The following is a 13,766-nucleotide window of genomic DNA, read 5'->3' as shown; positions in this document are numbered from 1 at the left end:
GACGCTAATTACCTTGATTTCTCCTTGCTGTGCTTGAATCTCACCCTTTGCTCCATTAGATCCTTCCAGTTGAAGTGTGTATCTTTATGCAGATGAACTTCCTTGCCGTTGGCTATTTTCACAAGCCGACCGTTAACCGGAGCGGTCACAACATGAAACATAAGACTAATTTCTTCGGTATCTGAATCTTGAACATTCATAAAAGAAAGGTCCAATGGTCTTACGGTGCCAATGCCCACAGTGAAAGAGCCATTCACCAGGAGAACTGGGGGATGTGCATTAGCTGAAAATGAAAAGAACAATGTAAGTATAACTACAATGTTATGCAAAGTAGTAGTAAATGCATGACACTCCCTAAAACAAAAGTATCATACAACAATTATAACATTTTAATAAGTTGGCTTTTCCTGTAGTCAAACCATGAACAAGCCTTTACTTTATTTTTTATTTTTCCCGGTTTGGCTAAATCCACTTTTGGCTATGGTTAAAAAATCTGCATCAAAAAATGGCTGTATAATTTTTTGAAAAAATAATACGAGATAATTCATCAGGGCAGCATGGTGGCTCAGTGGTTAGCACTGCAGCCTTGCAGCGCTGCGGTCCTGGGTTCAAATTCCACCAAGGACAACATCTGTAAGGAGTTTGTACGTTTTCGCCGTGTTTGCGTGGGTTTTTGAATCCGGGTTCTCCGGTTTCCTCCCACATTCCAAAGACCTACTGATAGGGAATTTAGACTGTTAGCCCCATCGAGGACAGTGATGATAATGTCTGTAAAGCACTGTGGAATTAATGGTGCTATATAAATGACTGGAGTACGCTATGGCTATACTTTATGCCCCTTTGTAGATTATAATTAATCTGTATGGCGTGTTAGGCTAGTTTCACACTAGCGTTCTTGGGCGCAGCGCTAAGCCCCCCGGCCGCGCCCCCTCCGGTCAGTTCCTCCTCTGATCGCATGAGGCTGCATGCGATCAACGTATCCTACATTTAGCCTTGGATCTCACCAGCGATATCGCTGTGTGTGACAGCGATCAGCGACCGGCCCCCCTGCCGGTATCGCTGATCGCTGTAGGAAACCGCTGGACATTTCTTTTGTCGCTGGTCTCCCGCTGGCCAGCACGCATCGCTGCGCTCGGCGTCGCTGTGCTGATCGCTGGTGAAGCTGTCTGTGTGACAGCTCACCAGCGATCACATAGCGACTCACCAGCGATCCTGACACGTTGATATCGTTGTCGGGATCGCTGGTGAGTCGCTATGTGTGACTCCAGCTTAAGCCACAGTAGAAATGATGATTTGATCTATGAGGCATGCTCCTAGGACACAGCTTAACATTTGTTTTACTCGCTATGAAACCCTCATGTTTTGGCATGAAGGCATGTGAGCTTGAATTTATAACAGCGTCCGTCAAAGTTATAAATTAACCTGGCTTATAATGAAAGATATAAAGACATTGTTTTATGTACTTTTTCTTTGTACAGTATTTTCTGTGCTACTCTATAATATAAAGCTACACAGGACCATTGTGACTGTAGTTAAACTATAATCGATTACCATTCATTTTAACATAACTCTGCATTAACTTTTAACAAATGCATCCATCTATAATTATTATACGAGGGGCGCCTGAAAACTTCGAGGCCCACCCATGAAATCTTTTTTGCATGGTCTTGTTTTGCAATGCAATATGTTATTTAGTTAGTTGAATGGTCTCATGAGCAATCTGAATTTATTTTGATTTTTTTTGTTTCCGTTACAGCATTTTAAAGTTGGGTCGCAAAGCTGAAATATGGAAATGGAGAAGTTGGCAAAGTTCACACATTGCTGATGCAATGGCTGCAATTCCACCTTCCACCAAGGTGCTTTTTCATCTGTGGGAATAGGTGATAGTCCGAGGGAGCCAAATCAGGGGAATAGGGTGGGTGCTGAAGCAGTTGGAAACCACAGGAGTGAATTGCAGCAGCCGATGTTTTCAGGCGCCCCTCGTATGAGTGCTATATTGCCATGTTATCTTTTTCACAATATTCATGCTGTGTAATTTCCACCACCGATCTTATGGCTCAATACAATAGGACTACATATGAGAATGAAAAACAGCTCATTAGAATGACCTGTCTAATAATTCTATATGAACAGGAAGAACAAAGTATTACATTGAATGAACCTATATTACCTTATCTGGACAGGTTAAACTATACTGGCTAACCTCTAGTTTCCTTATTAATGGGGTCACTGCACAGTTTTAATAAATGACATTTGACATGGCTTGCTGTGTCTAGGATTTATAACTAAATTCACCATATTTCCTAACCTCTGTTTACAGTTACAATCACCTTAAAGTTAAACATGTATAGCAAATAAAACCATAATATAATGGCAGAATTTATGATTAAAAAGGACCTGTCACCAGGTCAAAAGTGAATGGATTGATTTTTTCTATTCCTGCTATTCCCCCTGAGTATTGTGTTTTTCTTATATTCTTTAAATCCATCATAACCGTTTCAAAGATATGGGTCTTGCCCTTTAGTGATAATTTTTATGGTCTTTACCAAGGAGGGTTGCACTTTGTAATCCACATTTACTAAAGATATGGGGCGATAAGATCCACAGTCCAGAGGGTCCTTCCCTTCTTTCTTAAGCACTATTATATTAGCTTCATAGAAGGACTCCAGCATGCCCCCCCCCAAATCCCCCGGAATACCGACAACAAAAGTGGCGCTAAAATCTCCCGGTATTTCCTGTACAGCTCAATAGGAAACCCATCCGGCCCAGGGGCTTTCCCAGAGGCCATATCCCTCATGGCATCTTCTATCTCTTCCAGAGTGAACTCAGCGTCCATAAAGGCCCGCTGAGAAGCACTTAGTGTGGGAAACGTTATATCTGATAAATAGTCTAGACACCCCTGGCTTTCAATGTCATTTTTTGAACTGTACAGTGAGCTATAATAATCATGGAAACATCCCATTATTTCTTCTGTCGAGGACACCACTGTACCATCTGAGCTGCGGATCTGTAATATTGTGTTAGTTGTATTGTGCTGCCGCACCAAATAGGCCACAAATTTACTAGACTGGTTCCCTAGTTCAAAGTAGGATTGGCGAGTAAAAACTAATTTACGTTTAGACTTGGAGTCTATATGTTGAGTATATAATCTTTGGGCCGTCAACCACTCCACTCTATTACCACTAGTTTGATCAGATATGTAAGCGGCCTCTGGCTCTTTCAATCGTTGCTCTATTTCATCATCCTCCCCCGACGTCACCCGTTTGACGTAGGAGATCGTGGAAGATAGGCAGCCGCTCAAGTACGCCTTAAGGGTGTCCCAAAATAAATTAACATTCCGGGGTTTGGGGTGAGAGGACACGAAAACATGTAACTGGTCAATTGTTCTGTCAGGTGACCCAATCAATTTCAGCCAGAAAGGATTTAATTTCCATGTTTTCCCATTACCCGGCGGGGGTTGCACTTTAAATACACACCGCAGGGAAGCCTGAGAGTCTTGGTCAAGACTAGAGTTGAGCGAATTATTCAAAATTCAGTTTCGATTATGATCGACGTCAAATATTGTATTTGCAATATTCGCCGAACACAACCAAACATCATTGGAGTCAATGGGAGGAGAAATGAACGAATATGTTCGGGATCGACTGTCAAACATAAATTTGTCACGAATAGAATACCAAAATGGCACAAATACGTCAAATTCAGATTCAGCAACCAATTCTGAACATATTCGCTCAACTCTAGTAAACCGACTACAAAAATTAGTACAGAATAAAAAGGTGGTATTGCAGATTTAAATATAACAAAAAAGCAGAAGAATCAGAAAAGCAACGGGAATAAAGTAACTGGGTACTTTTGACCTGGTGACAGATCTTCTTTAAAACCAAAATGTTCATCTTATGGATTCTAAGTACAGTAATTGCCACTTACAAATATTACCGTAATTAAAAACAAGTAAAATATATGATTTCAGAAGAAAAGCTCATATTTTAATATACAATACACCTGACTACATGTTCAGCTTACATATACCATGTATTCGCCAAGTTTTTCAGCACAATTTTTTGTGCTTGAAACGCCCCCCTCGGCTTATACTTGAGTCATTGTCCCAGAAGATGGAGAGGGAGCTGCAGTGGCGGAGCAGCGGGTTACAGGAGGCAGGAGCTGGCTGCTGTGGCTAACTCCTGTGCCGGCTGCTAAATAGAAATATTCACTGTGCTTGCAGTGAATATTCATTTCTCTGTAATAGCGTGCACAGTGTCAGCCGCCTACTTCCAGTAGTAGCCGGGCGACCACCTAACCCCGCTACTTAAGAGAAATTAATATTCCCCTCTGTCCACTCCCATAGGACCTGGTGACAGATCTTTAAAACCAAAATGTTCAACTTATGGATTCTAAGTACAGTAACAGGAGTGGAGAGAGGTGAATATTCATTCCCTTAAGTAGTGGGGACACGTGATCACACGGCGTCTGCGACTGACACTATGAGCGCTATTTAATAGCAATGGTACTCACTGACCTCCATGCAACATAGTCTCGGTGTGGAGAGCAGTGAGTATTCCAGCAGCTATGCTCTGCTTGTAAGCAGCGAATGATGTCCCAGCCATGCGCTGCTTACAAGCATAAAGCAACTGCTTGCACCAGAAAAAGACGCTGAGAGGGAGCGTGCAGGAAGGGTAAGTAGGAAGGTTTATTTTTTGTATGCTTTTTTGATGGGAGCCACACATACCAGGATAGTGATAAGGAGCCATGCATACCAGGATGTGAATGAGGGGACCAGGCATACCAGGAATGGGGAAAAGGCTATGCATACCAGGATAGGGATGAAGAGCCATGCATATCAGGATGAGGATGAGTGGACCATTCATACCAGGATGGGGATGAGGAACCATTCATACTAGGATAGGGATGAGGAGGCGTTGCATACCAGGATGGGGATGACGAGGCCATGCATACCAGGATAGTGATGAGGACAATGCACACCAGTTTAGGGATAAGGAACCATGCATACCAAGATGGAGATGAGGGGACAATGCATACCCGGCTCATACTCGAGACAATATGTTTTCCCAGTTTTTCGTGGCAAAATTACGTGCCTCGGCTTATACTCGGGTCGGCTTATACTCAAGTATATACGGTAATTCCAAATGCGATGTAGCTGGGATAATTAATAGCATAGTGAATGATGGATCATAGGAGTATCCAACAGGAAAAAAAACTAATTATGAAGGTGGAGTTCAAACTTGGCCGTTTGAATGTGAAGGGTACCGAAATGCTCATTTGATGCTTGAGGGCATTAGTTGCAATAAATGAAGAATACGGTGGTTCAGAGTCCGCGCTGCCCAAGGTTCAAAGATACGATCACACAAAAAGGTGAAGCATGAATGCGGTTTATTGTCGACACATTTCAAGGTTTACAAACCTATTCATCGGGACCAAACCACAATGATAACATACAGCTCAAAAAGTGCGGGAATATAAAGACAAGATATTCAAAAAAAGGTGTGCAGCAACAAACTTTTGTAAAAAACAAAATTTATAACTGGAAAAATAAAATGTATGCATGTACAGTGGGGGAAAAAAGTATTTAGTCAGCCACCAATTGTGCAAATTCTCCCACTTAAAAAGATGAGAGAGGCCTGTAATTAACATCAACTATGAAAGTCAAAATGAGAAAACAAATCCAGAAAATCACCTTGTCTGATTTAGCAAGATTTTGGTGGAAAATAAGTATTTGGTCATTAACAAAAGTTCATCTCAATATTTTGTTATAGATCCTTTGTGGGCGATGACAGAGGTCAAATGTTTTCTGTAAGTCTTCACAAGGTTGACATACACTGTTGGTGGTATGTTGGCCCATTCCTCCATGCAGATCTCCTCTAGAGCAGTGATGTTTTGGGCCTGTTACTGGGCAACACAGACTTTCAAATTCCTCCAAAGGTTTTCTCTGGGGAAGAGATCTGGAGACTGGCTAGGCCTCTCCAGGACCTTCATATACTTCTTACAAAGCCACTCTTTCATTGCCCTGGTGGTGTGCTTGGGATCATTATCATGCTGAAAGACCCATCCAAGTTTCATCTTCAATGCCCTTGCTGATGTAAGGAGGTTTGCATTCAAAATCTCACGATACATGGTCCCATTCATGCTTTCATGTACATAGATTAGTCATTCTGGTCCCTTTGCAGAGAAACATCCCCAAAGAATGATATTGCCATCCCATGCTTCACAGGAGGCATAGTGTTCTTTGGATGCAACTCAGAATTCTGTCTCCTCCAAACATAACGAGTGTTGTTTCTACCAAACAGTTCTACTTCGGTTTCATCAGGCCATATGACCTTCTCACAATGCTCTTCTGGATTATCCAAATACTCTCTAGCAAACTTCAGATGGGCCTGGACATGCACTGGCTTAAGCAGGGGGGCACGTCTGGCACTGCAGGATCTGAGTCTCTGGCGGCATAGTACGTATGTTACTGATGCTAGCCTTTGTTACAGCTCTATGCAGGTCATTCACTAGGTCCCCCCCGTGTGGATCTGGGATTTTTGCTCACCGTTCTTGTGATCATTTTGATTCCACGGGGTGAGATCTTGCATGGAGACCCAGATCGAGGAGATTATCCGTGGTGTTGTATGTCTTCCATTATTATTGCTCCCACAGTTGATTTCATCACACCATGCTGCTTGTCTATTGCAGATTCAGTCTTCCCAGCCTGGTGCAGGGCTGCAATTATGTTTCTGGTGTCCTTCGACAGCTCTTTGGTCTTCACCATAGTGGAGTTTGGAGTGTGACTGTTTGATGTTGTGGACAAGTGTCTTTTATACTGATAACAAGTTCAAACAGCTGCCATTACTACAGGTAATGAGTGGAGGACAGAGGAACCTCTTAAAGAAGAAGTTACAGGTCTGTGAGAGCAAGAAATCTTGCATGTTTTCAGGTGACCAAATACTTATTTTCCACCATAATTTGCAAAATAAATCTTGCTAAATCAGACAAGGTTATTTTCTGGATTTGTTTTCTCATTTTGACTCTCATAGTTGTGGTCTACCTATGGTGTCAATTACAGGACTCTCTCATCTTTTTAAGTGGCTGACTAAATACTTTTTTTCCCCACCTGTACTTGTGTAAAACATGACAACATTTATTTCTGAAAAATGCTACATACATATTTAATGTTTTATCTTTAAAAATTTGTCACAAAGTACATACATACATTTTATTTTTACAGTTAAATATTTTCTTTTATTCTGCTTACAATCTTTGTATCTGCTACAGTGACGTGGTATCATATGACCGCAAAGATTTGTAGCTGGGCATCTTTTTTTTAATGCATTCTCTTTATATTCACACACTTTTTGAGTTTGAACTTATCATTGTGGTTCGGATTACCGCCGGTCAGAGCTCTGCGGCTCCCATGCTGTCAAGATGACAATGTGACAAATATGAACCTAGCACTCAACTTAAAGGTATTTGTAAGGCGGTTTATTGTAGTACACGAAAAAAGACGTTTCGGTCAATGTGACCTTCTTCAGTTACGTGTGGTATATAGGTTGTGTAGAGCTTATAGGCATCTATCAGAAAGGACGATGGTGCTTTAGGCATTGAGGAGAATGATCTCTGTAAGGTAATGAGCTTGTCAGTATATAGGAGAGGGGCAACCGTGCCTCCAGATGCGGTGTCCACTCAATGCCTAAAGCACCATCGTCCTTTCTGATAGATGCCTATAAGCTCTACACAATCTATATACCACACGTAACTGAAGAAGGTCACATTGACTGAAACGTCTTTTTTCGTGTACTACAATAAACCGCCTTACAAATACCTTTAAGTTGAGTGCTAGGTTCATATTTGTTGCGGTTTGGGAACCTAACCTTAGCACCATCTTGAGTTGTGCTCACGGTGTTCTTTCTATAAGATGACAATGTGAGCCTGCAGCTTATCTCCGGTCACAGGTGTTGGCTGATGGGACTACTACTCTCATCAGCCTATGCCTGTTGTCGAAGATAACAGCAAAAGCAGGCGACGGCTGATGGGAATATTCATTAGCACCTGCAAGATAAACAAGTCAAAATGAAAAAAAAAATGACATGGGTTCCCCTGTATTTTTAATAACTAGCATGGCAAAACTGACAGCTGAGGGCTTCAAACTACAGGTGTCAGCTTTAGCATGGTTGGTTATCAAGAATAGAGGGGTCCCCATGCTGTTTACAGGTTATCGCAGGTTACTGAGGCTGCTTTCCCAGCCGAGCCAATAAACTGTGGTGACCTCAGTGAGATCACCACTCACACCGTGAGAAAAAGTTTCATGGTGCAGCGCTGAGCTCTGTGAGTTTATTGGCTCAGCTGGGAACGCAGCCTCAGTGACCTGCGGTAACCTTGATGACGTCACCACCAGTCACTGAAGTTACGCTCGCAGCAGCTCATTCTCCAGTGGATTACGGCATGGGAAAGAACATCAGACAGGTGTGGGAAATGGTTGTTTTTTAGTTTTAGTTTTTTTTTCCGGTGACCAGGGCTTCAATGGAATGGGCATTAGGTGAGTATTATTGTTGTTTATTATTTTCTTTTTTTTTTTTTTACAGGGCATGAGGCCTTCAATGGAATGGGTGTAAGGTGAGTATAACTGTTTTTTATTGTTAAATAAAAAAGTAAAACTGTGTGTCTTCTTTTCAAATAAAGAACTTTATTCTTACCGTGTGTTTATTTTTTGCTAAAAGCATTTATATACATTTTTTATAAGCCTCGTTCACGCCTTCATGTCATGATCTATTTAAATAAAAAGAAAAATATCTGCAATTTTCACATTGGCCACTAAGCCTGTTATTAGACTCATACTACTTCTTACTTTTAGATGAACAGAACCAACAACAGATTAACTTTATTAAGTTGTACAGTACAAGTATAAGCAGGTCATTGTGAAGGGAGGGGGAAGTGAGCTGTGTGTGAATTGTGAATCTTGTGTTATTTGCTGAATATAGAAGTGATACTTTTCATTGGAATACGGTCTATGATGATTATGAGACTGCTGAAAGGTCGTCTATACAGAACATGAAGTATGAGTCTACCATTAAACCTAGTAGAATGTGTAAAAATTGCAAGATTTCTTATTTTATTTTTATAAAACAGTGATATGGAAAGTTAAAAAAAATTGTAGGATATACATTTAACATAAAAAGCCGATTTAAACAATAGGTAATTTTCTGACTATACATTCCCTTTCAATTATTTAATAATAGCTTATTTTCCCATAGCAAAACTATTATTTGTCCCAACTGATTGTAAACCTAAAACAAAGTGTTGATCATCCCTCTACCAAATACTTGTTTTTCTTATTATTAGTGACCTTGTTATTGTTAATGACATTAAAATTTGCCTATAAGATTTTAAGGTGAGTGACTATACTACCTTTTTATGAGTACTATTTATAGTTGTGGAGCTTTGCACATAAAACCACTGGCGGAGTGCAAATGTAGTGAGGAACATTTCATATTAGTATTATAAATAATATAGAAAATAATTCTGCTGTGCGGCACACAATAAATCAGTACTACATAAATGTGGATGTAGGTGACCAATAACGGATAATGACAAAACCACTCATTTACAAAAAAATAAAATACCTTTCTTGTTGCTCACCTTCACATCTCCTTGTTTTAGTGTTCCCTGTGAATCCATGTCCACAATGTTGCACACAGTGATGATTCTTTAAAAACGTTTTATTGTCACATATTTTGCAATGCAGGGAATGTTCACATTCCAGACATCCAGAATGGCAGGCTATAAAAGTGATTCATTAAAATAATTATATAAAAAATGTATTTATCAATAAGATTAAGGAATTATTATGTCGATTGGCTTAGGTCTACTTACAATGGCATGTCCGGCTAGAGTGGGACACCGTGTGCTTTTGACCGCACTCCTTGACGCAGTGTCCATCTAACAGATAAAATGGGGCCTTGCACTGACTACAGTGATTATGATCAACACAGAAGTGACAGTGTAGTCCACACTCTGCAATATAGAAAGACATTATTATATAAAGTCCACTCTACAAGAAAGGAAATTACATATATGATATGACTATTAAGAGGATCACATTAAAGAGATACACCACCAGCACTGATTAGCTGCTCCCTGTCACTGTGTTGCTGTGGTGTGGGTGAGTTTATACACAGAACAACAACTGAGGTCTTGCTAGATCTGCAGCAGAGAAAAGTGTGATACTATCAGAATTGCTGCATCCAGTAAAGTAAGTAATACATTGCTGAATGCGGGTCTCTGTCCCTATACCATTCTGCTGTCAGTATAGTTCGAAGTTCATACCGAACACCTACTGTTTGGGCAAGGACCCCGAATATGGACTTCTCCAGGAAGTCAGTGTTTTTGAATTTGGCACTCAGAACCTTGGGCGTTTCCCACACTGTCATCTGCAAAAAACACTGGTGCCTCTGAAAGGGATCTCTGAGCAGTTTTTTAAAAAAATGTATTTAAATAAATAATTTCAAAAACTGGCATGGGGTCCCCCCCGTTTTTTTGACAACCAGCCAAGCTAAAGCAGACAGCTGGGGGATGGTATTCTCAGGCTGGTAAGGTGTTATGGATATTGCCCCCCCAGCCACCTATACCATGAGATTGATGTCACCTGACAATACAAAGGTAACATCAACCCCACAAATATTAACCCATTTGCCACTGCCACAGGGCAAAGTGCCAGCATTGGCGCATCTTATAGATGCATCTTTTCTGGGGCGGCTGCGGGCTGCCATTTTTAGGCTGGCGGTGGGGCCAATTTCCATGGCTCCTTAGCAGGCTGAGAATACGAGACCCCAGGCGTGGGGACCCCTCTATTCTTGATAATCAGCCATGAGAAACCTGATAGCTGAGGGTTGCAGCTATTTTTTACATTTATTTTTAGCACTGGCACCTGCTGTTGAGTATTCCCATCAACTGCTGTCTACCCTCCCTGTTATCAGTGGCAGCAGGCGTAGACTGATGGGAGTAGTACTCCCATCAGCCGACACCTGTGACCGGAGGTAAACTTTTTACCTCTCATCACACCTGCTGGCTCACGCTGTCATCTGACCGCAGCTCTTGGACCGCTGGTAATAATCTTACTGCTGATCAGAAGCAGTGTTTGGTTTGCTGAGCTGTCATGCAGATGACAGAGTGGCAAACAATGGATGTTCAGGCCCCCCATTATTCTGAATGGGATCTGGGTTTGACTACTGTCCTGGTACCCGAACATCAAGGGGTTCGCCCAACACTGCTGCTGACAAAGTCCTTAGAAGCTTTTACCCACATCTGTGCAGCATGTCCACCTGTACCACACAACGTGTTCACAGGAAATGGAATAATAGATTAGTATCTGGAAAAATGAATATAGCCAGTGAAAAGCTCTGCACCTTAACCTGCCATTAGAGGTGTAAGTCCCAAATAATTCCTGACAGAAGGCTCAGAGTCATATGTTACTCATAGGAGGCAGTCTGATGTGTGGAGCCTTATGAATACATTTAACAGATACAGTAAACAGGCAGAATATGATATGAGAACTAGGACTAGGGTGCAATATTTATTAGGACTAGCTTTAATGGGTCTTTTAAACTATTTAGTTAAATGCTTAGAAAATGAAGCATGCCCTGGAACATTTCTTGCCATTTTAGACACTTGCTGAATCTATGACTTGTACACTGCTGGAACAACCTCAAGTTTTAACATGGATCTCATATAACAAGACGACAGCATATGATTATTATTAGAGCCCACGAGGGATGTATTCACAACCAACACGAAAAACAACTTGGGGAGGAGACAAGAACGAAGCAGAACTAAAGCATATTAAAAAATGATAAATATACAAAGCAGCTACAGCCATATGCAGAGAATGTTAAGATGAATGAAGATAATAAAGTGAAGAAATGAGAATTTAGATGACAGTAGGACGCATTAATATTTATATAGGGGATGGTGATGACCTGATTATCTCATGGCCAGGCAGGAAGCAGGGAAGGAAGAAGTACACTGCAAAAGGTCATCAGTAAGGAGTTAATAAATAACAGATTGCCAGTCAGCCTGAATTATTTCAGCAGGAGGTAAAAATGTCTATGAATCTACTATTTCATGTTTATTTCTAAAAAGGGAGAACCATAACTTCTCCGTGCAGTAAATATATGTATGCAAATTGAATTTCAAGTACATTGGCTGTATAGAAGAGGTTGCTCTAGTTGTCAAATATACAGCGAGCAAAAAGGAGAGGGCCATGAAATGATACGGATGCAAACTGCTGAAACTTAACACCCATTAAATCAACAGAAATTATTCTAATCCACGTCTATAGTATATATTTTTACATAATGCATCAACATTATTTTATCATAAAATGATATGTGGGGTGCATTATACTGTTTGGAGCACTATGTGGGGCTCATGATACTGTATGGAGCACAATTTTGGGCTCTTTATAATGTGTGGAGCACTATATGAGGTCTATTATACTGTATGGAGCACTATATAGGTCCTGCTATGCTGTATGTAACACTATATGGAACCCATAATACTATATGAAGCACTATAAGGGGCCCATTAAACTGTTTTGAGCACTATGTGGGGTCATTATACTGTATGAAGCACTATGTGAAGCCATTATACTGTATGGAGCACTATATGAGGCCATTATACTTTGTGGAGCACTATAAGGGTGGGACCCATTATATTATGTGTAGCACTATGTGGGGCTATTATACTGTATGGAGCACTATGTGGGGCCATTACACTGTATGGAGCACTATTTAGGACCATTACACTGTATGGAGCACTATGTGAGGTCCATTATACTGCACGGAGCACTATGTGAGGCCATTATACTGTATGGGGGACTATGAGGAGCCCATTATACTGTATGGAGAGCTGTGTGGGGATTACAGTTGGAGAATCATACTGTGAGGGGGTCACCAGACTATCGTGGTGGGGTTGAGATGGACTACACTAGGGTCATCATAGCGTGCGTGTGGAGGGTACGGAGGGGGTATGTGTTTGGGGGCACTTATGTTTTCATGACACTTTATTATCGGTATTATTCAAGGTTTTGTATCCTTTGTTATTACATACTTAAATTAGGCCATTGAGCCATGTGTCTTACTGCTCTTATATAATATATTGTATTATTCCAATATTTTATTTTAATATCTATCAATTAAAATTTACTTTGTTCCTGGAACAACCCCTTTAAGTTTGTTTCCATATGAAAAAGTTCATTGTTATATTTGATAAGGAAAAACTTCCTCAAGTGTAAGCATTTTTTTAATAAATATCAAGGTTGGTCGGTGACTTTGTCCAAGCTTTTCATTTTGGAATTCTTGATGCATCAGATGGGGACGCGGTCTTGCGATGTGCGAAGCCGACCTGTGCACTTCCAGTCCAGACAGCAGGAGCGCCGCATCCAACCGCTACCACCACTGCATGATCACTCATATAAAAAGACCAGACCCGGCTACATCTTGACACTATCCCCCAAGGAAGAAGCTAAATGCAAAACACGCGTTGGGGCCAGTACTACTACTATTCAGGTTGTACCAAATTGCCTATGCAAAGCTATTGTACATTATCCTCAAGTCCTGTATTTATACCTTCTTTAGCTAATGGATTTTCTATGTATTTTGCCTTAATGAGCTGCTTTTGCACACTACTTCCGTGTAGTTTTTTGCACAGCAACCCATGATGGATCTTGCACTATGCACTTTATGTTTTATTTTGAATACGTTTAAAATGAATTG

The 13,766-nt window shown here is 40.9% G+C and overlaps 1 protein-coding gene across 1 annotated transcript in view; it reads right to left on the bottom strand.

Annotated features, from left to right (window-relative positions):
- The window catches only part of FRAS1 (Fraser extracellular matrix complex subunit 1), a 692,624-nt gene that overhangs the window by 196,766 nt on the left and 482,092 nt on the right, over positions 1–13,766 (bottom strand). The window contains exons 25-27 of the mRNA XM_073542109.1: positions 9,868–10,008; positions 9,634–9,774; positions 13–283 (exon numbers count right to left, since the gene is read on the bottom strand). Coding sequence (XP_073398210.1) covers positions 13–283; positions 9,634–9,774; positions 9,868–10,008 — 553 coding nt within the window. The remainder of the gene's footprint in view (positions 1–12; positions 284–9,633; positions 9,775–9,867; positions 10,009–13,766) is intronic.

The sequence above is a fragment of the Dendrobates tinctorius genome, unplaced genomic scaffold, assembly GCF_039654945.1.
Source record: "Dendrobates tinctorius isolate UK_male_01 unplaced genomic scaffold, ASM3965494v1 ptg000011l, whole genome shotgun sequence".
NCBI classification, from domain to species: Eukaryota; Metazoa; Chordata; class Amphibia; order Anura; family Dendrobatidae; genus Dendrobates; species Dendrobates tinctorius.
Note: the sequence above shows the minus strand (reverse complement) of the source record. Positions and strands in the feature narration are given on the sequence as shown.